General features: G+C 38.6%; 1 protein-coding gene across 1 annotated transcript in view; it reads left to right on the plus strand.

Annotated features, from left to right (window-relative positions):
• LOC128641576 (uncharacterized) overlaps positions 1-24666 on the plus strand; it is a 46432-nt gene extending 21766 nt beyond the window's left edge. The window contains exons 2-4 of the mRNA XM_053694115.1: positions 625-751; positions 9143-9216; positions 23298-24666. Of these exons, the coding sequence (XP_053550090.1) occupies positions 625-751; positions 9143-9216; positions 23298-23686 (590 nt within the window). The 3' untranslated portion in view covers positions 23687-24666. The remainder of the gene's footprint in view (positions 1-624; positions 752-9142; positions 9217-23297) is intronic.
• Positions 24667-27942: the final 3276 nt, after the last annotated feature.

Below are 27942 nucleotides of genomic sequence, written 5' to 3' on the forward strand. Positions count from 1 at the left end.
TTATGAATTATCAGGCAACATACCTCAGGACCGAATTACCAAGCTCCATCACTGTTATTAGCAATCTTACCTATTTGCATTAGTAGTTGAGTTTCCTCCAGGTCACTAATGTTGGGGGGCTTGTAGCATGTTCCTAGTAATATTATTTTAGTCCCCCCCCCCCCACTCTTTATAACATTGGTTTAACGAAAACTAATGTAAATGTGCCATAACTATTTATTTGTTTTGTTTTAAACTGAACAAATACAGAATTGTGGAGCAGATGATTATCCAGAAAACAAATTTTTCAAAATATTCGGTCCCAAAGATTTATACCAAACTAATTTTTTTGCACGTCTAGTTTTCATACTAAAAGAAGGTAACTCATTAGCTTCATAATCTGCTTATTTTGATCTATAACCTTGTCTGATCTTATTATAGTCATAATCAACTACATTTACCTTTTCTCTGCCTGACGATTCTACCTGAACCTTGTGCACAGTTTAGGTCCTATCCACACAAGTTATGTTTATAAAAGAAACATTGTTACTGTTTCAGAAGATTATTATTAAATGACAATAAATATAAAACAACAGTAATACGAGGTAGGAATATAACCTTTTATGATTTTATCTTTTATCACAGGTAACTTTTTACCAGTGGATTGTAAAGTAAGCTGGGAAAGAGGATTCAGTGGTGTCATGAAAACTATACTAGCAAGCGAAAGGGACGGACAATTTACTGATTTCATAGTTCCTATATTTGTGTACAGGTAATAATGTTGTGATAAATCTATTCATATCCTCCTTTAATGCAGATAATGTATAGACTGGTTATGTTGGGGTAAACACTGAGTAGATGATGAGGTTGAAAACAGGCAGTACACCATTGAGTTCAACCTATATAAATCTTAATATATTTACAATAAAAGTTCTAGTTTAACTTAATGCTGGAGGGGGTGCGAGGACAGAGGCACATTTACACATATATGGTGGACATGCCCCATTGTAAAGCAATATTGGCTAGACATAGGAATAGAAATAGGGAGGCTCTAGGTTCCCCCATCACCCACACACCATGGACATTCTTGTTTAATGTCCACCCTAAGATACGCTGTATGTACAGACTCCAACTCTTGACGATCACGGTAAACACGGCCAAGAGATACATTCCTTACAACTGGAAGAAAAATACATTACCAACATTGCAGTTTTGGAGAGATAGAGTGACTATGGCCTTAAAACTAGAACAATATCATTACATCAAGATGGGCAAACTGAGGGAATTTCATGATATTTCCTTTATCTGGGAGGAATACCTACACTCCTTGACAGACCACATTACCCACCCTACACCTCCACCTTACAACCCAGATGCTTTATAGGAATACTTAGCATATCTTAATAGCACCTCATATGTTGATATAGGATATACTCTATGATCCAGTTACTGCTTTGTAAAATATACTGGAGTGGTGAGGGGTGGGCCATGCATTGATATCTGTTAGATTACAACTTTATTCTGTAATAAGTTAGAACTAGAGGAGTTATATGACGTATGGACCTCACTATGATGTTAATTTAGATTGCCAATGTTCTTTTTCTTTTTTCAAGAAAGGCCCATGAGCTGTATATGTTTTGGTGACTGTATTATTGATGGTTATGATATGTAACATGTATACTGATCTTATTTTATAAATAAAGTTTGTTTTAAAAAAAAAAAAAGTTCCAGTTTAACTTAAATTAATCCATTAAAATGTGACCCATTTAACACAAGCAATCCCTGAATTCTTTATGTAGCCAGAAGTGTATCTAAACCAATCTTAAATTTATCTAAGGTATTGGCATTTACTACCTCCTAAGACAATGAGCTCCATATTTTGATTGCTCTTACAGTGAAAAAAAAAAACATTTAAATTGCTGGAGATTAAATCTCCTTTCATCCAACCTGAAATTTTGACATCTCATCACAAACAATTTTCTTGGACTAAACAGAGCTTTCAACATCTCTGTAATTTGTCCTTGATAAAGTAATCATGTCACCTCTCAATCAACTTTTTTCTAAATAAAATAGAGCCAGTTTGGCTAGCCTCTCCTCATAGTTTAGATTTTCCATTCTCCTTATTAGCTTTGTGGCCCTAATCCAAACCTTTTCTAAATCTGCAATGTCTTTTTTTTTTTTGAGATTGCTTCCTAGAACTGCACTCCAAACTCAAGGTGAGGTCTTACCAGGGATTTATATAGTGACATAATTATGTTTTCCTCCCTTGTATAAATGTTTTTTTTAATACATACTAGTATTTTATCAGCCTTAGAATCTGCTGCCCTGAATTGTGCGCCCATCTTTAGCTTGTCATCTATTACTACTCCCAAATCCCTTTCCTTCTCAATTTTGCAACGTCTAATACCTTTTAAATAATAGGTTGCCTGCTTATTTTTACTTCCAAAATGTAGAACCTTGTATTTTCCAATATTAAATCTGATTTTCCATTTACCTGCCCATTTCTCTAATTTTTGTAGATCCCCTTGTAACACAAGTTGATCCTGCTCTTTCCTAATGACCATTCACAACTTTGTATTATCTGCAAAAATAGAGATGTTGCTATTTAATAATTGCTCTAAACCATTAATATATTTATTAAAAAGAACAGGTTCCAGTACTGATCCCTGGGGGACTCCATTGATTACCTTTTGTTCAATCTGAGTATGATCCATTTACTACTACTCGTTGCTCCTTGTCTTTTATACAGTTATTTATCCATGAGATAACATTTTCAGCTATTCCCAGTCCCTTAATTTTGTACATTAATCTCTCATGTGGCACTGTATCAAACGCCTTTGCAAAATCCAAGTGTATGAAATCAACTGATTCCACTTTATCTATATTTTTACTTACTTCCTCATACAGTCTAATTAGATTAGTTTGACATGATCTATTTCTCATAAAACCATGCTCATGAACCCTTATAATCCCTTCAAGTATCTTCCCCACTATCGATGTCAGACTAATTGGGCCATAGCTTCCCGGATAAGCTTTGTTTCCCTTTTTAAATAGTGGCACCAAATCGGCTTTAAGCCAGTCCTGATGTACTATGTGTTAGGATAATGATTCTTGAAAAATTAAGAGTAGAAGTTTGGCTATAACAGTGCTAAATTCCTGTAAAACCATTGGGTGTATTCATTCTGGGCCTTGAGTTATATTTAACTTATTATTATCCATGTTTTTTCTTATATCCTCTAGAGATAGCCCAGTTAATGGTATGGGCTTTTATGTTCTAGTTTGTTTCAAAGTATCTCCCATTGGTTCCTCTCTTGTGTATGCTGAAGAAAAGAACTGGTTTAGTACCTCAGCCTTCTCCTTGTCACTGTTTTTCATGCAAACCTTCACATACTTTAATGTACAAATATTGTCCATCTTAGATTTTTTTTGCCATTTATGTACATAAAAAAATCTTTTAGGGTTTACCCTTTCATCCTTTGCAATTAATCTTTCATTTTCATTTTTGGCTAATTTTATTGCTTTTTTTGCATGCTTTGTTACATAGTCTGTATTATTTTCTTTGAATAATTTAAATTCCCTACTTTTTTTCCCTAATTTCTCTTTACACATTTTAATTTAGCCACGTTGGCTTGTTATTTTCATTTTACTTATATAACCATGTGGTATGTATTGATTAGTATATCGATTCAAAAAAGTTTAAAATGTTATCCATTATTTATCCTCTCTATTTTTATTAGAGAACACTTCGTCCCATTTATGTTTTATAACAAATTTCCTATTTGCTTTAGTAGTTGAGTTTCCTCAATGTCACTAATGGGGGGGCTTGTAGCATGTTTCTAGTAAAAAAAAAAAATCTGAAATAATTTTTATTATTTTTCAAGAAAAAACAAAAAGAAATGAACAAATACAAACATAGATAAAATAAATATAACATAACATTGCACAGTTATATATGGTATGTTGCATGTTTTTGAAAAATTCTGTTAATCCAGACATTTAATGACAGAGTAGACAATCTAATTACCCATATCATCCTGCTCTAAGGATACAAATCGTAAGCTATCTCATTCAATTGGTAAAGGACTTCTCTCACCTCTCCCACCTCTAGTTTTCTCATAGAACATAATGTAGGGTTCCCAATCTGCAAGGAATTGATTTTCTCTATCTAATATTTTTGCTGAGAGTGCCGTTCTATGGTAGTGGTATTCTAATTTGCGTAAGATATGTGCAAAGGAAGGGGGCTTCGACTTCCAGTTTTTAACAATACCCTATCTAGTTATGGTGTAGATCATTTCTGCTAATTTACGATGGTGTTCAAAAATTTCTTCATTTGGGAAGTGTAACAGGACTTGTTCTGGCTTTAGATTTATGTCTTTTGAGAGAAGTGTACCTAGGAGCTTAGCGGTTTCTTCCCAAATTCCCCTAATTTTAGGACAACTCCACCACATATGAAGATATGTGCCTATCTCCCTGCACCCTCTATAACAACAGTTTCTTTCTGCACCTGGTGTGTTGTGAAACCTTGTTGGGTGTAAATACCATTTGAAAGCCACCTTCAAATTTTCTTTCAGGGCAGCATTCACTGTGAATGCCATACTTCTATGTAGATTTGCTTCCCATTGGTCTACTGGTCAGCTATTGTTTAATTCATTTTCCCGTTTTATTATAAAAGCTGGTTTGTCAGTTTTGCTAGCGGCATTGAATATTGAGTATTATATCATGCTTTTTAAATTCTGTTTTGATAGCCAAATTCTCTCAAACGTTGTTTCTGGACCCTCCGTCTCACCCCACAACACCTCCTTTATTCTCGATAGTAGTTGTGAATAGTGGAACCATTGATGCCCTGCTGTTTATGTAATGTTCATAGGATATGGGTTTATTTTGTCTTAACACTTCTGCTATTCTGTATAGTCCTTTGTTTGACCATTTTGTGCCAATGGCTATCTCCATTGGTGATCCTACAATGATTAGAGGAGTTAGTGTGGATTTTCGATTATGTAAGGGGAATTTGTGTGTAAGATTGTCCCATAGTCGTATAGTATGTTCTATAGCCATAAATGTGTCCTTTCTGTGTGGTCTCTCTTTCTTAGAAGGCCATAAGATTTTATCTATCCGATCAACACCAATGAGATCGGATTCTAACTGGACCCATTGTTTATCTCCCATAGATTTACTCCAATGCAACGTTTGAGCCATACTTGCGGCATAATAATATGATGTCATGTTCGGTATCCCTACACCTCCCTCTCTCCTATTTCTAGACATAACTTGCTTATTTATGCGTGCTCTCTTGCCATGCCATATGAATTGTAATACGTCTTTCTGTACTTTAAGTAATTCATGAATCGGTACTGTTACTGGTAAAGATCGAAAAAGGTATAGTATTTTGGGCAAAACTGACATCTTAGTTGTGACAATTCTTCCAAACAGGGATATCCTAAATCTCAACCATTTATCTAATAATTTTCTAATATGTTTAAACATTGTAGTGTAATTTTCCTCATATAAGTTATGTGTCGTAGCTGTCAAGTTGGCTCTATACTGAGGGCAAAAAGGAGGGGAGACAGGGGGCAACCCTGTTTTTGTCCCATTTCAAATTTGTATGGTTTTAGACTGATATCCTGCAACCCTTATAAATGCTTCTGGGTTTGAGTATAGTTTCAAAATTGCTTTATGAAATGGGCCAGTTATACCTACTTTATTTAGGGTGATGTGAAGATAATTCCAATTAATCCTATCAAATGCCTTCTCTGCATCCAAGGCCAGGAACAGAGAAGGCATAGATTTGTGTAATTCAAAAGATCTATGATTTGCGGGTATTGTCTGGGGCTTCTCTTAGCTTGATGAATCCTACTTGTATGCACTAATTTTGGTATAACTATGTTTAATCGGTTTGCTAATATCTTGGTGAAAAGTTTAATATCTTGGTTAATAAGTGATATGGGCCTACAATTTTGACAATATTGGTGACTTTTGCCTGGTTTAGGTACTACTGAAATATGGGCTAGCAGCATATCTGGGGGTATATAATTTCCTTGCATAATTTGGTTAAATAGTTTAACCAACTGTGGAACCAGGATCTGTTGGAGATCCTTGTAAAAGGAGCCTGGAAATCCATTCGGGCCTGGGGTTTTTTAAATTCCAATAATTTTTATTAGTTTTCAATTTTTTCAAAACAATACAACAAGTAGATAAATACGGTTCATACAAATAACAAAAAAAAAGAAAAAAAAAAAACATCTGCGGTATATGGCATTCAAGTAAATAACATATCTAGATTCTCTAGATCCTTTATTTCACAAACTTTTTAAGCCACCACATTATTATCTGCTATCTGTATTGTTCTATCTTTAAAGGTTATAAAGAAAGGCAATAGTATGTGGGGAAGATGGGGGAGGGTAGAAAAGGGAAAGAATAAGAAAGTGTATCCAGTTCTCACTAGTGTATGTCTAATCTGAATGTATGTTAAACTAGGGATGATTTACCATGTTCCCAAATAAAGAGTAAATCATTAATAAAGTCGTGTTTGCCGGTATAGGTGTAGTGATGTTTTTCTAGTGTTACAATATGGTCCGTCTCAGCTAGCCATTGTGTTTGAGTGGGTATGTCTTGGCTCTTCCATAGACGAGGAATTAATCTTTTTGCACTTGTTAGCATCAGTTGGAGAAGTTTCGTGCGGTAGATACAATGTATTGGTGGAAGGATATTGAGCATAATATGTTTACTATTGAGAGAGATATTTGTTCCTAGTATTTTATTAATACACCTTTCTATATGTGACCAGAATTCCGTCAGAAGTGGGCAATCCCACCATATGTGAGTTAAGCTGCCTGTCCCACCACAGCGCCTCCAGCATGCTGAGGAAGTGGTCGGATAAATGTATCTAAGACGCTGTGGTGTCAGATACCAGCGGGAGAGTATTTTATAGTTCAGCTCGGTTAGTAGCACCGAAGTGGAAGCAGAGTGTGTAGCTTTAAAACTGTTTTTCCAGTCCTCATTTGTGATCTCTTCCAGTCCCTCAGCCTCCCATTTCTTTAAGAAAGTAGGACTACGGTCAGGAAAAGACCCTCTCAACAGCTTATATGTCAAAGAAAGAAGTGATCTTTGGTAGTCGGGATTAATACATATCTTTTCGAATACAGTCAATGGTCTAAATGTGTGATCTTTGTGTGTGTTGTTGTGAAGCGCATGCCTTATCTGAAGGTATGAGAACCAACCATGAAAGGGTGCTCCTAGTTTGTCGTTTAACTCAGTTCTGTCCTTAAACTTTCCTGATTCCAGTAAAAGATATATTGGCAAGTTACGTAAATGTTTCTCAGAGTTCCAATGGGTAAAGGAAACCTTTTCTAAAAATAGCCGGTTGCCTAGTAAGGGAGTGAGAGGCGTAACTGGGGTGGAGATTGCAGTATCATGGGCTAGGACCGAATCCCAGATTTCTAGAGTGGCCTTGATATAGGCATTCTGGTATGCCTGTGGTGGTCTGTGAATTTTAGGTAACCAAGCTATATCTCTCATTTGGTCTATTCCAGTAAGGGAGCTCTCCACCTGCACCCAGAGGTCTGATTGTCGGGAATGAGTCCAGGAGATCACTCTGGATAAGTGTACCGCCTTGTAGTAGTTTAAGAGGTTTGGTACACTGAGACCGCCATCCTCTTTATGCATGTATAGTGTGTGCTGGGAAACTCTAGGCTTTTTGTAGGACCATATGAATGAATTGATCATTTTCTGTTGCGACCTTAGATATGAGATAGGCAGGGCCATCGGTAGTGTCCGGAAGAGAAATAGATATTTGGGTATTATCATCATTTTAATAGTGTTCACTCGCCCGAACCAAGAAAGATGTCCCTGCCTATGCCATCCCTCCAGAAGGTTTTTGATTGTTTTTTGTAGACTGATATAATTGCATCGAAAGAGGTCTGTGTTGTTCTGGGGAAGATTTAAACCTAAGTATTTAAGTTTGTCTGTAACACGAAATGTTTCCTTATAAAGTCAATATCTTGCTGGGGGAGGATCGAAAGCATTATGCCTGATTTTTCCATATTTATAGAAAAATTAGAGACCTGCCCATAATCCTCTAGGGTTTTTACCAGGGCAGGAAGGGTAGTAGTAGGTGACTGGAGAGTGAAGATCACATCATCCGCGAATAATAGGCACTTTTGGTTTACTTGATTATATTGCAAGCCTAGTATATCTCTATTTTCTCTGATTTTTATTGCTAGGATTTCGATAGTTATTGCAAATAGTAAAGGCGACAGAGGGCAACCCTGACGGGTTCCGTTTGTTATATGAAAAGGCTGTGAAAGGGTTCCGTTCACTCGGACTCTAGCTTGGGGGTTTGAGTACAATGCCTGAATTCTTGTAATGAAAGCTTCCGAGAAGCCAAACTTTGACAGAGCCCCCCACATAAACTGCCAGTTGACCCTGTCGAAGGCCCTCTCGGCGTCAGATGACAGAAGCGCTAGAGGAGTCCCATTTTCTTTTGTGCACTGCAGGGATTGCAACACTCTAATTGTGTTGTCCTTTGCCTCTCTTCCCCTTACGAAGCCAACTTGATCTGGGTGTACGATCTTAGGTAAAATTGCATTGAGGCGGTTCCAGTTGCTGGCTAGTTCCGCCTCTCGTAAAATTCTTTCTAGTAATATTTTTTAATATTTTTTTTTACACACTCTTTATTTCAACCAACAGCATCTCTATATTACCACCTGCATCATTATAAATGTTTTCCCTTAGTGCAGGTATAAGGTCAGGTTTAATATACATGCAAATGTCTTAACCCCTTTTAATACACCAGTCCCTCCTAAATAAAGTAAAAGCCTCTAAGTTAAATGCCCATTCATGTGAATCCTCCCACCAGGTTTCAGTTATACTGATAATAATATCATAGTCCTCTTCTGCAACTAAGAGGTACAGCTCTGCCATTTTACCCATCATGCCTCTTGCATTTGCTGTCATACATTTAATATTCATGTGCTTTCTGCTGCTACTTGGTGTTTTTCTTCTCAATTTCTAATGTGACATTTCCTAAGTGTACCCTGCTGTCATCCATTGAGATATTCTAGTCCATTAGGTTTTGTTTGTCTTAATATAAATGATATACCATTCAACTCAGTATTTTACTTTACTTTTAAAAGGCTGTTGGTTAAATGCGTCTTGTTATTTGCAGTGTGGAGAAATCAATAGCAGATCAGGAGGTTGAGGAACTTAAGCAGCTACTTCGTCATGCCCAAGAAATAACAGGTAACTAGAGCTGTGTGATCCCTATTTACGCTTTAGTAAGGAAAATAGATTTTTGTATGTGAAATAGATTTTTTGCTTGTTGAAACCACAAACCATTTAAATTGGCTTAGCTTGCGGGGAAAACAGGCTATATTATGTAATCCTTCTCTTTTTTATAATAAAGCCTCCTTATCTTTTCTCTGTGCACATACCAAAAAGACAATACCTAGGCCCTGAAGATTAAGCATTGTCAGACCCATGGGAAATTGAGTTCCCCCTCTCCAGTCTCGCAATATATTAAAAGACGAGGGGTGATGCGTCTCCCATAAGAATTAATAGGAATTGCAGCTTCAGCAAAATCTGCCAACATCGCCAATTATCTCTGATAACTGTGTGCGTTAAATAAAACAACTGTTTTTGTGTAGTAACACTACAAATAATTTATATGTAAGTGACGTTTCACTGCACAGTCGCTAGTTTTCTCACTATGGAGTTTCGCACCACTGAAAAGCTGGCGAGACTGATATGGCTAAAAAGGTGTTTCTAACCTGTGGGACAGTGCTTCTATAATTAGATGTCATACTTATAATATTGTGACCGCACTGTAACGAACCTGTTCTATATTAATAACACATTTGTTACATTGAGGTCACAATATTTTAATTAAAACACGCTCAGAACAGTGAGCACTTATATAGACAATAAAGAAATAAAACTAGACAGTTGTGGCTACTGACTTCTATGAAATATTAATATCAAAAACACAAAATCTTCTTCCTAAAGAAAAACCATGACTAGATTGTAAACACATATTACAGACATCCCAACCTGCAAAAATTCATTTCAGGGAGGTGGCTTCTCCCGCTACTTGAAACCCTAAATAAGATAGAGACTTAGGCCTAGATTTAAAGTTTTGTCGGTAACGACCCGCGTAGCTAACGCTGGCTTTTTTCTGGCCGCACCTTTTAAATAACTCTGGTATTGAGAGTCCACAGAATGGCTGCGTTAGGCTCCAAAAAAGGAGCGTAGAGCATATTTAACGCAACTTCAACTCTCGATACCAGAGTTGCTTACGGACGCGGCCAGCTTCAAAAACGTGCTCGTGCACGATTCCCCCATAGGAAACAATGGGGCTGTTTGAGCTGAAAAAAAACCTAACACCTGCAAAAAAGCCGCGTTCAGCTCCTAACGCAGCCCCATTGTCTGCTATGCTACGTCTGCACCTAACATTCTAACATGTACCCCGAGTCTAAACACCCCTAACCTTACACTTATTAACCCCTAATCTGTCGCCCCCGCTATCGCTGACCCCTGCATATTATTATTAACCCCTAATCTGCCGCTCCGTAAACCGCCGCTACTTACATTATCCCTATGTACCCCTAATCTGCTGCCCTAACACCGCCGACCCCTATATTATATTTATTAACCCCTAATCTGCCCCCCACAATCTTCATCCGATGAGGACCGGCTCCATCTTGAAGACCTCCACCGCGGACCCATCTTCTTCCGACGACGACTTCCTGACGAATGACGGTTCCTTTAAGGGACGTCATCCAAGATGGCATCCCTCGAATTCCGATTGGCTGATAGGATTCTATCAGCCAATCGGAATTAAGGTAGGAAAATTCTGATTGGCTGATGGAATCAGCCAATCAGAATCAAGTTCAATCCGATTGGCTGATTCAATCAGCCAATCAGATTGAGCTCGCATTCTATTGGCTGTTCCGATCAGCCAATAGAATGCGAGCTCAATCTGATTGGCTGATCGGATCAGCCAATCGGATTGAACTTGATTCTGATTGGCTGATTCCATCAGCCAATCAGAATTTTCCTACCTTAATTCCGATTGGCTGATAGAATCCTATCAGCCAATCGGAATTCGAGGGACGCCATCTTGGATGACATCCCTTAAAGGATCCATCATTCGCCGGGAAGTCGTCGTCGGAAGAAGATGGGTCCGCGGTGGAGGTCTTCAAGATGGAGCCGGTCCTCATCGGATGAAGATAGAAGATGCCGCTTGGAAGAAGATGGTTGCCGGTCCGGATCTACTCTTCTTCCCGGATAGGATGAAGACTTTGGAGCCTCTTCTGGACTTCTTCAGCCGTCGGATGATGGATGTCTAGCCCCGGCTTGGGCTTAGATGAAGATTTCGGAGCCTGGAACGATCGGTGATACCTGGCATGGTGAAGACAAGGTAGGAAGATCTTCAGGGGCTTATTTTTTGGTTTATTTAAGGGGGGTTTGGGTTAGATTAGGGGTATGTGGGTGGTGGGTTGTAATGTTGGGGGGGGGTATTGTATGTGGGTTTTTTTACAGGCAAAAGAGCTGAATTCTTTGGGGCATGCCCCGCAAAGGGCCCTGTTCAGGGCTGGTAAGGTAAAAGAGCTTTGAACTTTTGTAATTTAGAATAGGGTAGGGCATTTTTTTATTTTGGGGGTCTTTGTTATATTATTAGGGGGCTTAGAGTAGGTGTAATTAGTTTAAAATTGTTGTAATATTTTTCTGATGTTTGTAAATATTTTTTTATTTTTTGTAACTTAGTTCTTTTTTATTTTTTGTACTTTAGTTAGTTTATTTCATTGTATTTATTTGTAGATATTGTATTTAATTAATTTATTGATAGTGTAGTGTTATGTTTAATTGTAGGTAATTGTAGGTATTTTATTTAATTAATTTATTGATAGTGTAGTGTTAGGTTTAATTGTAACTTAGGTTAGGATTTATTTTACAGGTAATTTTGTAATTATTTTAACTAGGTAGCTATTAAATAGTTCTTAACTATTTAATAGCTATTGTACCTTGTTAAAATAAATACAAAGTTACCTGTAAAATAAATATAAATCCTAAAATAGCTATAATATAATTATAATTTATATTGTAGCTATATTAGGGTTTATTTTACAGGTAAGTATTTAGTTTTAAATAGGAATAATTTATTTAATAAGAGTTAATTTATTTTGTTAGATTTAAATTATATTTAATTTAGGGGGGTGTTAGTGTTAGGGTTAGACTTAGCTTTAGGGGTTAATACATTTATTAGAATAGCGGCGAGATTCGGTTGGCAGATTAGGGGTTAATAATTGAAGTTAGGTGTTGGTGATGTTAAGGAGGGCAGATTAGGGGTTAATACTATTTATTATAGGGTTAGTGAGGCGGATTAGGGGTTAATAACTTTATTATAATAGCGGTGCGGTCCGGTCGGCAGATTAGGGGTTAATAAATGTAGGCAGGTGGAGGCGACGTTGAGGGGGGCAGATTAGGGGTTAATAAATATAATATAGGGGTCGGCGGTGTTAGGGGCAGCAGATTAGGGGTACATAGCTATAATGTAGGTGGCGGCTCTTTGCGGTCGGCAGATTAGGGGTTAATTATTGTAGGTAGCTGGCGGCGACGTTGTGGGGGGCAGGTTAGGGGTTAATAAATATAATATAGGGGTCGGCGGTGTTAGGGGCAGCAGATTAGTGGTACATAAGTATAACGTAGGTGGCGGTCGGCAGATTAGGGGTTAAAAAAATTTAATCGAGTGGCGGCGATGTGGGGGGACCTCGGTTTAGGGGTACATAGGTAGTTTATGGGTGTTAGTGTACATTAGAGCACAGTAGTTAAGAGCTTTATAAACCGGCGTTAGCCAAGAAAGCTCTTAACTACAGACTTTTTTCCTGCGGCTGGAGTTTTGTCGTTAGAATTCTAACGCTCACTTCAGACACGACTCTAAATACCGGCGTTAGAAAGATCCCATTGAAAAGATAGGATACGCAATTTACGTAAGGGGATCTGCGGTATGGAAAAGTTGCGGCTGAAAAGTGAGCGTTAGACCCTTTCCTGACTCACTCCAAATACCGGCGGTAGCCTAAAACCAGCGTTAGGAGCCTCTAACGCTGGTTTTCACGGCTACCGCCAAACTCCAAATCTAGCCGTTATTAAATTACGGCTAGATTTAGAGTTTTGTCGGTAACGACCCGCGTAGCTAACGCTGGCTTTTTTCTGGCCGCACCTTTTAAATAGCTCTGGTATTGAGAGTTCACAGAATGGCTGCGTTAGGCTCCAAAAAGGGAGCGTACAGGCATATTTACCGCCACTGCAACTCTCAATACCAGAGTTGCTTACGGAAGCGGCCAGCTTCAAAAACGTGCTCGTGCACGATTCCCCCATAGAAAACAATGGGGCCGTTTGAGCTGAAAAAAACCAAACACCTGCAAAAAAGCCGCGTTCAGCTCCTAACGCAGCCCCATTGTTTGCTATGGGGAAACACTTCCTACGTCTGCACCTAACACTCTAACATGTACCCCGAGTCTAAACACCCCTAACCTTACACTTATTAACCCCTAACCTGCCCCCCACAACGTCGCCGCCAGCTACCTACAATAATTAACCCCTAATCTGCCGACCGCCACCTACTTATACTTATGTACCCCTAATCTGCTGCCCCTAACACCGCCGACCCCTATATTATATTTATTAACCCCTAATCTGCCCCCCTCAACGTCGCCTCCACCTGCCTACACTTATTAACCCCTAATCTGCCGAGCGGACCGCACCGCTACTATAATAAAGTTATTAACCCCTAATCCGCCTCACTCCCGCCTCAATAACCCTATAATAAATATTATTAACCCCTAATCTGCCCTCCCTAACATCGCCGACACCTACCTTCAAACATTAACCCCTAATCTGCCGACTGGAGCTCACCGCTATTCAAATAAATGTATTAACCCCTAAAGCTAAGTCTAACCCTAACACCGCCCTAAATTAAATATAATTTAAATCTAACGAAATAAATTAACTCTTATTAAATAAATTATTCCTATTTAAAGCTAAATACTTACCTGTAAAATAAACCCTAATATAGCTACAATATAAATTATAATTATATTATAGCTATTTTAGGATTTATATTTATTTTACAGGTAACTTTGTATTTATTTTAACCAGTTACAATAGCTATTAAATAGTTAAGAACTATTTAATAGCTAAAATACTTAAAATAATTACAAAATTACCTGTAAAATAAATCCTAACCTAAGTTACAATTAAACCTAACACTACACTATCAATAAATAAATTAAATAAACTACCTACAATTATCTACAATTAAACCTAACACTACACTATCAATAAATGAATTAAATACAATATCTACAAATAAATACAATTAAATAAACTAACTAAAGTACCAAAAATAAAAAAGAACTAAGTTACAAAAAATAAAAAAATATTTACAAACATTAGAAAAATATTACAACAATTTTAAACTAATTACACCTACTCTAAGCCCCCTAATAAAATAACAAAGCCCCCCAAAATAAAAAAATGCCCTACCCTATTCTAAATTACAAAAGTTCAAAGCTCTTTTACCTTACAAGCCCTGAACAGGGCCCTTTGCGGGGCATGCCCCAAGAAATTCAGCTCTTTTGCCTGTAAAAAAACACATACAATACCCCCCCCCCAACATTACAACCCACCACCCACATACCCCTAATCTAACCCAAACCCCCCTTAAATAAACCTAACACTAAGCCCCTGAAGATCTTCCTACCTTATCTTCACCTCACCGGGTATCACCGATCGATCCTGGCTCCAAAATCTTCATCCAACCCAAGAGGGGGCTAGACATCCATCATCCGGCGGCTGAAGAGGTCCAGAAGAGGCTCCAAAATCTTCATCCTATCCGGGAAGAAGAGGCGATCCAGACCGGCAACCATCTTCTTCCAAGCGGCATCTTCTATCTTCATCCGATGAGGACCGGCTCCATCGTGAAGACCTCCAGCGTGGACCCATCTTCATCCGACGACGTCCAACTGAAGAATGACGGTTCCTTTAAGGGACGTCATCCAAGATGGCGTCCCTCGAATTCCGATTGGCTGATAGGATTCTATCAGCCAATCGGAATTAAGGCAGGAAAATTCTGATTGGCTGATGGAATCAGCCAATCAGAATCAAGTTCAATCCGATTGGCTGATCCGATCAGCCAATCAGATTGAGCTCGCATTCTATTGGCTGATCGGAACAGCCAATAGAATGCAAGCTCAATCTGATTGGCTGATCGGATCAGCCAATCGGATTGAACTTGATTCTGATTGGCTGATTCCATCAGCCAATCAGAATTTTCCTATAATATAGGGTCGGCAGTGTTAGGGGCAGCAGATTAGGGGTACATAAGTATAACGTAGGTGGCGGTCGGCAGATTAGGGGTTAATTATTGTAGGTAGCTGGCGGCAACGTTGTGGGGGGCAGGTTAGGGTTAATAAATATAATATAGGGGTCGGCGGTGTTAGGGGCAGCAGATTAGGGGTACATAAGTATAACGTAGGTGGCGGTCGGCAGATTAGGGGTTAATTATTGTAGGTAGCTGGCTGCAACGTTGTGGGGGGCAGGTTAGGGGTTAATAAATATAATATAGGGGTCGGCGGTGTTAGGGGCAGCAGATTAGGGGTACATAAGTATAACGTAGGTGGCGGTCGGCAGATTAGGGGTTAATTATTGTAGGTAGCTGGCGGCGACGTTGTGGGGGGCAGGTTAGGGGTTAATAAATATAATATAGGGGTCGGCGGTGTTAGCGGCAGCAGATTAGGGGTACATAAGTATAAAGTAGGTGGCGGTCGGCAGATTAGGGGTTAAAAAAAATTAATCGAGTGGCGGCAATGTGGGGGGACCTCGGTTTAGGGGTACATAGGTAGTGTATGGGTGTTAGTGTACTTTAGAGCACAGTAGTTAAGAGCTTTATAAACCGGCGTTAGCCCAGAAAGCTCTTAACTACTGACTTTTTTCTGCGGCTGGAGTTTTGTCGTTAGATTTCTAACGCTCACTTCAGACACGACTCTAAATACCGGAGTTAGAAAGATCCCATTGAAAAGATAGGATACGCAATTTACGTAAGGGGATCTGCGGTATGGAAAAGTCGTGGCTGAAACGTGAGCGTTAGACCCTTTCCTGACTGACTCCAAATACCGGCGGTAGCCTAAAACCAGCGTTAGGAGCCTCTAACGCTGGTTTTCACGGCTACCGCCAAACTCTAAATCTAGGCCTTAGCTTCCAACTAAAGTCACATTTAAAAAACAAACAAAAAAACAAAACCTTTATTGCCCAACCACATACAACAAACCTATTTTCCAGTGACGCTTGTTGAATGCTCAAATATTTTATAATGCAAAGTTTAATTACGTGCAGTAAATAAGGTAGTATTTGCGTTTTATTTTATTTAAATCAGTGGGGGCTTTTTAGTTACTGATGCATGAGGGTTTTATAATGTCCCAGCAACTAAAGGCATTCCTTAAAGAAACACTTTTCCAGATTTGGACCACATTGGATCATGGTACTTGAAGTTTCAGGGAGATTGCATTCCATTTGCTGGCATCAGGGAGCCGCTATTACAATCAGGGAGACTTGGGATGTCTGCATATTATAGCATTATACAATGAACTACATAAACATGTATATACAGTGTTTTATTTATATATTTTTAGACTGTAAGGTCCCATGGGAATAGGGTCCTCAATTCCTCCTGTATTAGTTTCACAAATGTGTTCTTGTCTCTTACAAGTTTTGTATCATTGTATCAATTGTACCCATGGACAGTGCTACGTTAATTCTTGGCGCTTTATAAATAAAGCATTATAATAATAATTAAAATAATGTACCCATAATCCCTCAGCTCCTATAGGTGTATTATTAATGTGTTATTTTCCCTATTGTATTTTAACAAGAGTAGTTGAGTTTGAATTAACACATATACATTTTATTACATACAATCTGTGATGAGTGGCAAGTGATGTCACTGGATGGGGGCGTGGTTTAGGGCCGTTATTGTCTATGTGACAGTTACCAAGTTAGATGTGCCGTGCAAGCTGTATACTTCTATGCTCTGCAATAAAATAGCTTTGTACATTCTATGTTGTGTCCTGCATCACATGACATGGTGTCAGAAGTACTTGCCTTCTGTTTCCTGATTAATGACGATGTTGAATTTTACCCCACCTGAGCCTTTTGATTTCTCTCAGCCTGCAGCTTGGCCCACATGGCGTCAGCGGTTTCAGCGCTTCAGGATTGCTTCTAAGCTGGACAAGGAGAGTGGTGAAGTACAAGTTAATTCTCTTTTATACTGTATGGGGAAATATGTGGAGCCAGTGTTCAATGCCTTTACTTTACAAGAGGAAGAATTTGACTTTGAAATAGTTATGAACAAACTCAGTGCCCACTTTGTGCCCAAAAGAAATGTGATTCATGAGAGAGCTTGTTTTCACAAACGTGCCCAGCATGTGGGAGAATCTGTGGAGTCATTTGTGCGCAGCCTGTATGAATTAGCTGAATTCTGTGAGTTTGGTGTTGCTAAAGAAGAGCAAATCAGAGACAGAATAGTCATAGGAATTGCAGATGCTGAAGTCTCACTGAAGCTGCAGTTGGAGGCTGATTTAACATTGGATGGGACTATTAGGATGGCCCGCCAGAGTGAACTGGTGAAAAAGCAAAGTGCTGATCTGAGGTCCAAGAGTATTGTGTATGAAGTGCAGCAGTTCAGGAGAGCTGCTAGTAAAAGGCACAGTGTGAGTGGTAGACCAAGGGCAACAGATAGGCCCAGAAGCGAATAGGCGCAGCATGCTCGCAGCACGTGGTGTAACCGTACCCATGATCAGAGTGTCATATGCCCTGCTAAAGACAAAAGATGTTGAAAATGTAACCGAATGGGCCATTTTGAAGTGGCGAGTAAAACTGAATACATTAAGGAGATGCAGGTGGATAGTGATCAGGAGGGTCAAGAAGTGTCCATTGTAGGGTCTGTTGTTGAACGGTCTGGTTCAGATGAAGATTGGCGGGTTACTCTTACTGTAATGGGAGCCAAAGTTGCCTTTAAGATTGACACAGGAGCAGACATCACTGTTATGTCCCTTGCAGCATTCATAAAACTGCCTCGACAGCCTCAGCTGGCGAAAGTTACAACAAAAGTCCATAGTCCTGGTGGCCGCATCGTTTGTGCAGGGAAATTTCTTGCCAGCTGCGAGTACAAGCAGAGGAAATTCACCATGTGGGTACATGTGATAAGTGGTCAGTGTGTTAACAACCTATTGAGCAGAAAAGCCGCCTGTGGTTTGGGCCTGGTCGCCAGAGTGAATGAGATTTCAGAAGACATGTTTGGTGAATTGGGCCTACTGAATTGTAACCTAGTCCGAATATCACTTAAAGGTGACACAGTCCCATACAGCATTACCACTCCACGTAGAATTCCGTTCCCGCTCATGCCTCAAGTGGAGAAGGAACTTCTGCTTATGAAGAATATGGGAGTTATTGAAGAGGTTGTTGAAGCAATTGACTGGTGTGCCCCCATTGTGCCTGTTGCGAAGAAAAACGAGAAGGTACGCATCTGCGTAGACTTGAAAAGGCTGAATGAGGTGGTAAAGAGAGAGAGAGATATGTGCTGCCAACACTTGGAGACATAGCTCCGATATTGGCTTGGAGCAAAGTTCTTCTCTACACTGGATGCTTCCAGCAGCTTCTAGCAGATACCTCTAGATCCAAAGTGCCGCAAACTGACTACCTTCATTACACCAGTAGGTCAGTTTTGCTTCTGCAGACTCCCCTTCGGGATATCCTCTGCTCCTGAAATCTTTCAAAGAGAGATGAGTTCTCTCCTAAGGAACCACGAGGGCACGGCAGTCATCATGGACGATATATTGGTGTATGGGTCTACATTGGAAGAACATGATCAGCGATTGAGCTGTGTGCTGCGGACCATTATAGAGTCCGGGCTGAAATTAAATAAGGAGATACACCATTTTAGGAAGGCTGAGTTATGTTACTTTGGGCATATTATTAATGGGGATGGCATCAAGCCGGACCCTGATGAAATCCTTGCTATTGAACAGATGAAAAGTCCTTCTGATGAACAAATATTGGGCCTTGTGAATTATGTGGGCAGGTTCCTTCCAGATTTATCCACAATACTACACCCTATCACAGAGTTGTTAAAGAAAGATGTTGCCTGGGTCTCGGGACCTTCACAGGAAGAATCTTTTGTGCAGGTCAAGTTCCTGCTGGGGTCTGCCCCAGTGTTGGGGTTCTATGACCCTTCTAAAAAGACTGTGGTTAGTGCTGATGTGAGCAGTTATGGGTTAGTGGCCGCCCTCCTGCAGTTGAATGAGAACAAACTACAGCCCATTGCCTACTGTTCTCGTACACTAACAGCTGCTGAGTCAAAATACATCCATATTGAGAGAGTGCCTGGTTGCAGTTTAGGCATGTGAGTGCTTCCAGCGTTACCTAGTGGGTTTAGAGAAATTTAGTCTGGAGACTGATCATAAACCGCTAGACCCTCTAATCAACTCCTATGATATTGACAAAACATCCTTAAGATGCCAGAGACGTCTGATGAGGCTGCTCAGATTCAGCGTTCAGGCAGTGCATGTGCGGGGGAAATGACTGGTAGTGGCAGATACACTTTCCAGGCTCCCGCTGGCTGCTGCTGAAGAATCTTCAACGGAATCAGATGTGAAAGTGTATGTAGATTCAGTTCTGGCACCCAAATCCATTTTGTCAGGGAAGCTAGAGCAAATAAGAAAGGAGACATATTTAGATACTGACCTTCAAGAAGTTATTAAGTACATAAAAGACGGTTGGCCCGAGAGCCGGGCAGCCTGGATGTCTTTATGTTCTTACCAGTCAGGTCGCAGCTCACAGAGCTGGATGGGTTGGTGCAGTTCCAGGACCGCATTGTTATTCCTGTTAGCATGCGGCAGGAAATGTTAAGCATAATGTCCACTTGGGCATTACAAAGTGCAGAGAAAGGGCAGCTACGGCAGTATGGGGGCCTGGGATCAGTTCCGACATCGCAAGCCATGTGTGAAAATGTGCCTTTTGCCGGGAACACCGGCCTACTCGGAGAAGGGAGCCCTTGATTTCTACTCCGCTGCCTGCAGGCCCATGGCAGAAAATAGCTGCTGATTTGTGCGAACGGCACGGGGAAAAGTACCTAGTCATGATTGACTACTATTCCAGGTATTTGGAGATTGCACCCTTGAATGAGATCACAAGTCAAGTCGTTATCACTCGTCTCAAGAGCTTGTTCACCCGGTGGGGCATACCAATGGAGTTAGTGAGTGATAACGGAATGCAGTTTGCTTCCATGGAGTTCAGTCCTTTCAGCAGTGAATATGATTTTGTCCATTCTACGCGAGTCCACATTACCCGCAGGCTAATTGAATGGCTGAAAGGGCAGCTCAAACAACAAAGTTCATTTTGAAGCAATCTTAGCTTCAGATTCACACCACTTTACCCTCTTAGGAGGGATGAAAAGGCTAAAAGGGGCTATTGATTCTTCTACGACAGGAAACACTCTGTGAGGCCCTTGTAGGAGCTGAATGTGGGGCAAAGTGTCAGAGTTAAAGTGGATGATGAGAAGAAATGGAAGACGCCTGCTACGGTAATTGGACGCTCTCCAGAACCTAGGTCTTATGTAGTCCTTACTGATGGAGGGACAGTCACACATCGAAATCGAAAACATCTTAAGCCAGTACCTGAGAGTTTGGGACTGGATGCCTCAGTACCACTGCCGGTGGGATCCCCTGTTTTAAGAGGGGTGCCTTCCCCTCAGCAAGATGACAGCAGAGATACGTCTTTGCTTCCAGCAGACTCTCAATCACCTTCTTCTGTATCAGAGGAAAGTTCATGTAAAATGATATCAAGTGGAAGGGTGGTGAAACTTCCAGCCCGATATCGGGATTAGCACTAGTTAGAGCAGTGACCGGCAGTATGGGCAGAATAATCCCATGGTCACTGTGGACTAGGGTAGTCTACCCCGATGTTCAAGTCAGGATGGTATTTCATGTTGTTTATATATATATATTCTCTTTAACTTGTTATTTTTTGTATACTAAATAAAACTATTTCTGTTTGCTTCTTGTATACCTTGTTATTTGATGTATTCAAAAAGAAAAAAAAAATGTTTGCTTTGTCCTTTGAAAAGGGGGAAGATATGATGAGAAAGGGAAGTGACGTCACTGGATGGGGGCGAGGTTTAGGGCCCTTATTGTCTATGTCGCAGTTACCAAGTTTGATGTGTTGTACAAGCTGTATACTTCTATGCTCTGCAATAAAATAGCGTTGTACCTTCTATGCTGTGTCCTGCATCTCATGACACAATCCTATGTAAAAGGCTCATTTATATTACACCTTCAATGTAGGTAGTGATATTGCTTTTACAATTTCACCAGTATCAGAAAAGCATGACCACCTACAGAGATGTATAGTAAATCGTCTCTCTGTGAGACAGCCTTCAAACACTGATTTCAGTCCTTTTTAAAATGTCACCGGCATTCATGATTGCGCTACAGATCCCTTTTTAAAATTTTGCCATTACCACAATGCTTTGATCATCAGGGGCTTAGAGAGAGCAATCGAAAATTAACATTTTAGTAACTATCTCACCTAATCCCAACTGGTAGTGTAATTTCAATGACTGATTCTTGTTTACATATTGTTTCTATAAACAATACTACGGATGGGCAAACGTTGTAAAAGTGCAATTTGCTTGGTAGAATGAATAGTCCTGTGAACATTTGTTTTGGACAATCGAAGGTTGATAAGAACGAAAATCCACTAAAATTTGGTTATCAAATGTTTTTTATCGTTTTCAAATGTTAATAATATAACTATTCAGAATTTCAATAGTTCATGTGGTAGGAAATGTAGTAAATTGATACAAAATAGACACAAATATATTAATTAAAATTTTGCTTTTTCAAATATTGCATAATTGAATATTACATGTAAAGAGAGCGTTAGAAATACTATTACATTAAAGGGACCCTAAACACCTGCTGGAAATGCTTTAAACTAACTTTTACTGATTATCCTAAATAAACTGATTGTAATGCTGTATGCAGTCTTTATCTTACTGCATTCTATTGTAGATAAAAGCTTTACAATGTAAACGTTGATCTGCAGCATTGTATAAGATATGTAAGCTGCCATCTTGTAACGTGCGTTCCTCAACACTGTCACGTGATTAGCTATTACTAAATCATAGTGAGCCCTGCAGTGTCTGACAAGAACGGCTTCAGGCACTGTTATGTTTATAAATAGCACGAGGAGGGAAGGAGGGGGGAGGGGGGAGGAGAGGCGGAGAGAGCGAGGCACAGGGGGAAGAATGAAAGCGAACTCACGCTGCATAAAAATTGTAACAAGAGACATTCATCACCTTACATATGATCTCCGGAGCCTTTCTTCCCCCTGTGCCTCCCTCTGTCTTCACCTCGCCTCCCCCTCACACTTCCTTTCCCTGCTCGTTCTATTTATAAACATAACAGTGCCTGAAGCCGTTCTTGTCAGACACTGCAGGGCTCACTGTGATTTAGTAATAGCTGGTGCCGTGTGCATCACATGACACACTGTTGTGAAACCTACTTTAACAAATGGCAGCTTGCATAGCACATCCAATGCTGCAAATAAATGTTTAAATTATAAAGCTTTTATCAAAAATAAAATGCAGTAAGATGAAAAAACTGCATACAGCATTGCTAGTTAGTTTATTTTGCACAATTAGAAAAAGTTAGTTTAGAATATGTTAATCAGGTGTTGAGGTTCCCTTTAAAGAATGTTAGAATGTTGTACAAACATTGTAAATTTGAAACAAACAAATGTGTTAAAATTCATTTAATTTTTTTTGAATGTTGTAAAACATTTGCCCATCACTAAACAATACTTAAGTACTGAAATTTTCAGTATGGGTGGGGATAGAGCAGAGAATTGTAGCTATTTAAAATTACAAAATAAAGGAGCTATTTCTAAACACTTAAATACACTCAGACACGTAAAATAGATCATCTGGAAATGCCTTAAAGCAGAGAAAATTGTACAATACACTGTCCCTTTAATTATCTACATTGACCTAAATCTTAACAATACAGCCCCACCAGTAAAACAGCAAGTGCATTACAGCCCTATGACCATGGTTTTGTCTAGAGTACTGAGATAGCGTTCCCTCTATTCACTACTCAGCTTGCTAATCTTAGGCTGACACAGCTACACAAACTGACGTCTTATCAGTCTTTTCTTGTACAGATAGTGATGACTTTATATCCTGACAATAATGACTTTTATTCTTTTTACAGGAGTTCTCCCTACAGTGGTTCTCACCCATGAAACAAATGAGAACTTGGCTCACGTGAAAGAGAAATTCAGACAGATGGGCGTGAGGAACATATTCCCTGTAGAAAATTATACAAAGGAGGATCATTTAAAAACAAGGGGCAAACATGAAACAATTTTATGGTGTCTCTCTGAAATTTGTAAAGATGTTCAATTCCGAATGGAAGAAAGAAGGGATCCGACTGAGGAAAAGATCCAGCGGAAGGAATTTCTGTTCACGTTTGCACATGAGAGAGAGTTAGAGAAGCAAAGGCTGGAATCTGAGAGATTAGCTGCTGCAGCTAAACCAGTGGAGATTCCACCACAAATAGGACTGTTGCCATCGGTTTTAAAGATGCTTCGCTTGAAATGACATTTAGAAAACCTTGTTACATCATCTGTGGGGAACTGTCTATAGCAGAATAATTATTTTATTAAATTATAAAAATAATTAATTTGATACAGGAAATGTATTTAAAATCATTTTGTATATAGCATTCTCTAATTAAACAAGAACATTTGGCTAGAATTTACCACACCTCCATGACTCATAAGATAACAATGTAAATTATCTTGGATCACATGTGTCCAAAGTTTACCACTTGGCCAGGAAAACCCCCTGCTGTTTGTGAACACAAAAGAGAAACACAGGTGGAGTCCCATTGTCTAGGAACTTTGGTGGGAGGAATAGCAAACAAATGGGCTCTCACGCATATGTTAATGAGATACCTGCTAGTCTACATTGCACTCCCTAAATGAACTGAGGTAACCTTTATAAGAAATCATAGGTTAGAATGGTGTATAAAAGAATTGGCACATTGTGATAAATAATGTCCCACGTATCTAAATGTATAGAGCAATTAAATGTGTAAGGAAGGACATGTAAAAATGACCATTATTGCATTATGTGTGTATAAGGATCATATGTTTTTAAAATAACTATATGTATAAATAAGTTAAATATGGAATTAAGTATATGAAATAGCCAGTATGATATGAATATGTGTATTCCTGTGTATCTGTGTATATACTGTATAAATGTATATGTGTGTACATATATATATATATATATATATACTGTATATATGTATATAATGTGACTTGTACATTTATGTATTGTATATAAAAATATATATATATACTGATTACCTGACCAAATTATACTCCCAGGCATCACCATGCATTGAGGAGTCATGACAGATTAAAATATACATATAGTGAGAAACTATTGTAAATTACTATATCATTCAAACTGGTACATTTTAGTTAAACAGAAAAAATATTAAATGAAATATATTTGCATGCTTGTAAGTAGACATGGATGTAGGTATGCATATGTATGTATGTGTATATATATATATATATGTACTATGTGTATGCATATATGAATATATATATATATATATATATATATATATATATATATATATATATATATATATATATATATATATATATATATATATATATATATATATAATATATAAAAAAAATATTCTAAGAAAAATAAATACAAGGAAGTTACACAAGTTTACTTTTATGGCACAACTCACCATCGCCATCTTGCAGTGAATTAGTAGAAGTACAACCTGCTATACTTAGCATTGAGTGAATAATTCCCAGGGGCTAATTAGCATTCATCCAGTCAAAGCATTACAGATCCTCACACACCTGTGAATGGCTGTTGGAGATTGGGGCGGAGTTGTAGTACAGGATAAATTGGGTCACTGAGCATTCACAAGGGACTCTGGGTTGCATGAAAGAAGGGTGGATACGCTGTCCAATTTTCCTCTGAAACAGAATTCTAAATCCTGATTGTACCCATTCTATATTTTTGGTATCCTTGGAAACTTTTTGCCTGTATTTGCTGTGGATTAAGAGATTTTGTGAAACCGGATTCAGAGAAAACACATAGCGTGATTATTGATAACACAGGGCTTGGAGGAGCAAACATTTGGTAAAGTATAAAAAGTCTATAATTATATTTAAACAGTTGTGGCATTTAAGGTCCTTATTTAAGATTTGTATTAGATGATTATAGGCCCAAATTGTAAATGTACTTATAGCTATAGTCTAATTTATATTGTCTAGGAATCTAATTCACCTATAAATACAAGACATTTTGTTATAAATAGTATTCAAATAATTCAGTCCATTGTAAGAAAAACCCTGGTTTTATGTTTAAGTATATTTTATTTTAGTTTTTTTTATTTTCCCTAAGGTTGAGACTTGCTGACACATTAGAGATGTTTTTATGCGTTTCTTTGGTTGTAGACATTCTGAATCTGACTGATTGCATTGTATTATTAAGTTACAAAAACATAATTTTAATGATAATATTGTCTAAAATTATATTAAATAGCTGTTTTTAGTAACACATATTGCATAATTGGTCCATGCTGGTTCATTTTTATTTTTGTTATAGACTTCATTGTTAGATTTGTACCCCTAGGATCAAAGCAAAGTGTTGTAGCATATTTTATTTCATATTGTATCAGAGAGTTTGTTTTGTGTATAGTTAAGTTGTATATCGCTTGTTAGTATCTTGTTTAATGTGTAATAAATCTGTATATATATTTTCAAACTGAATCCTTATTCTTACTCCACAAATATAATTTGCTGTGTTTAAAAAGATATCACCTGAATAGAACTACTAAAAAAAAATAATACAAATATGGGAGATTACTGATGAGACAATAGTAAATTATTTTGTAACCTATATACAGTATATATGCACCTATATACAGTATATATGCACCTTATATACAGTAATATGCACTCAGATAGAAACAACCAGGGGTTTCATAATGTTGAGGTTTCTCATACTATACCCAGCATAGTAATTAAGGGATAATCCAATTTAAAAATTCACATTACCATCTTGGAGGTTTATTTCATACTGGGTATTAGTGGACCCCTGCATAACATTAGGGTGCAACTATGCAGTCCTTATGGGTATACATTATTTAAACCTTTGGGTTATTTAGATTAAAACTTGAGTCTTGTATGGCTCAAAACCTGCAGCACAGCACGCAATTGCAATTGTTTGCTATTAGGGTAGGCAGTGTATTTTCTGGTTATGTTAAGTATAGTATATATATATATATATATATATATATATATATATATATATATATATATATATGAATCAGCACTGCACTTTTTGAGTTTTGTACAACACCACACAGAATTGTGGATCACATTTGTTCTTTATCTTTATTTTTTCCCCATAGAATGAGTGGGGTACGATGTACACACAGGTTGCCATGACAACGTGCAAACGTGTCGCCAAAACTTTTTCTTTCATGTTTTGTTTGTTATTTTGTAGTATCTGCACTAGGTACTGTAGTTGTTGTGAGCACACACATGCAGGAGAGATCCGATCACGCTCATCTTCACGTATTGAATTGTTTCACATATTTGGGCAATATTTGTTTACCGGAAGTGATGTAGCGCACCACTTCCGGCACTTCAGCACTGATGGAACGCAGTATGCGTTCCATTATCGGCAGTTTGGCGCCAAGGGAAAGGGGCTGGTTTTGAGTGGTATGAGTGAGTATGTCACTATTTATTTGTATTTTATGCTTTGTTTTAACTATGCTGATGAAGGAGGCGAGACCTCCGAAAACGTTACAGAAATAAAGTAACTTTGCTGTGAAAGACCTGAGAGACCTGCCGAGATAGTCATAATTAATATTGTAATCTAAAATATATAACAGCCTGTATCCTGAAGTAGACACTTACCAGCTCTTTTTGACTTTTGGTTCCAGATGTGGCTGTAACTATTTGTAAAATAATGTTGCACAGTCCAGTTTGGTAGCCAAGGAGTTAATTTTTCATGTGCTCACTTTCTGTTCAGTACAAGTGATACGCGCTGCATTAATGTACCTATAACCTTATGCTCAGTACTAGTAATACACGCTGCACTAATGTACCTATAACCTTATGCTCAGTACAAGTGATACACGCTGCACTAATGTACCTATCACCTTATGCTCAGTACAAGTGATACACGCTGCACTAATGTACCTATCACCTTATGCTCAGTACAAGTGATACACGCTGTACTAATGTACCTATAACCTTATGCTCAGTACTAGTGATACACGCTGCACTAATGTACCTATAACCTTATGCTCAGTACTAGTGATATACGCTGCACTAATGTACCTATAACCTTATGCTCAGTACAAGTGATACACGCTGTACTAATGTACCTATAACCTTATGCTCAGTACTAGTGATACACGCTGCACTAATGTACCTATCGTCTTATGCTCAGTACAAGTGATACACGCTGCACTAATGTACCTATCGTCTTATGCTCAGTACAAGTGATACGCTGCACTAATATACCTATGACCTTATGCTCAGCACTAGTGATACACGCTGCACTAATGTACCTATCACCTTATGCTTAGTACAAGTGATACACGCTGCACTAATGTACCTATCACCTTATGCTCAGTACAAGTGATACACGCTGCACTAATGTACCTATCACCTTATTCTTAGTACAAGTGATACACGCTGCACTAATGTACCTATCACCTTATGCACAATACTAGTGATACAAGCTGCACTAATGTACCTATCACCTTATTCTTAGTACAAGTGATACACGCTGCA

Source organism: Bombina bombina, chromosome 11 (assembly GCF_027579735.1).
Source record: "Bombina bombina isolate aBomBom1 chromosome 11, aBomBom1.pri, whole genome shotgun sequence".
Classification (NCBI taxonomy): Eukaryota; Metazoa; Chordata; class Amphibia; order Anura; family Bombinatoridae; genus Bombina; species Bombina bombina.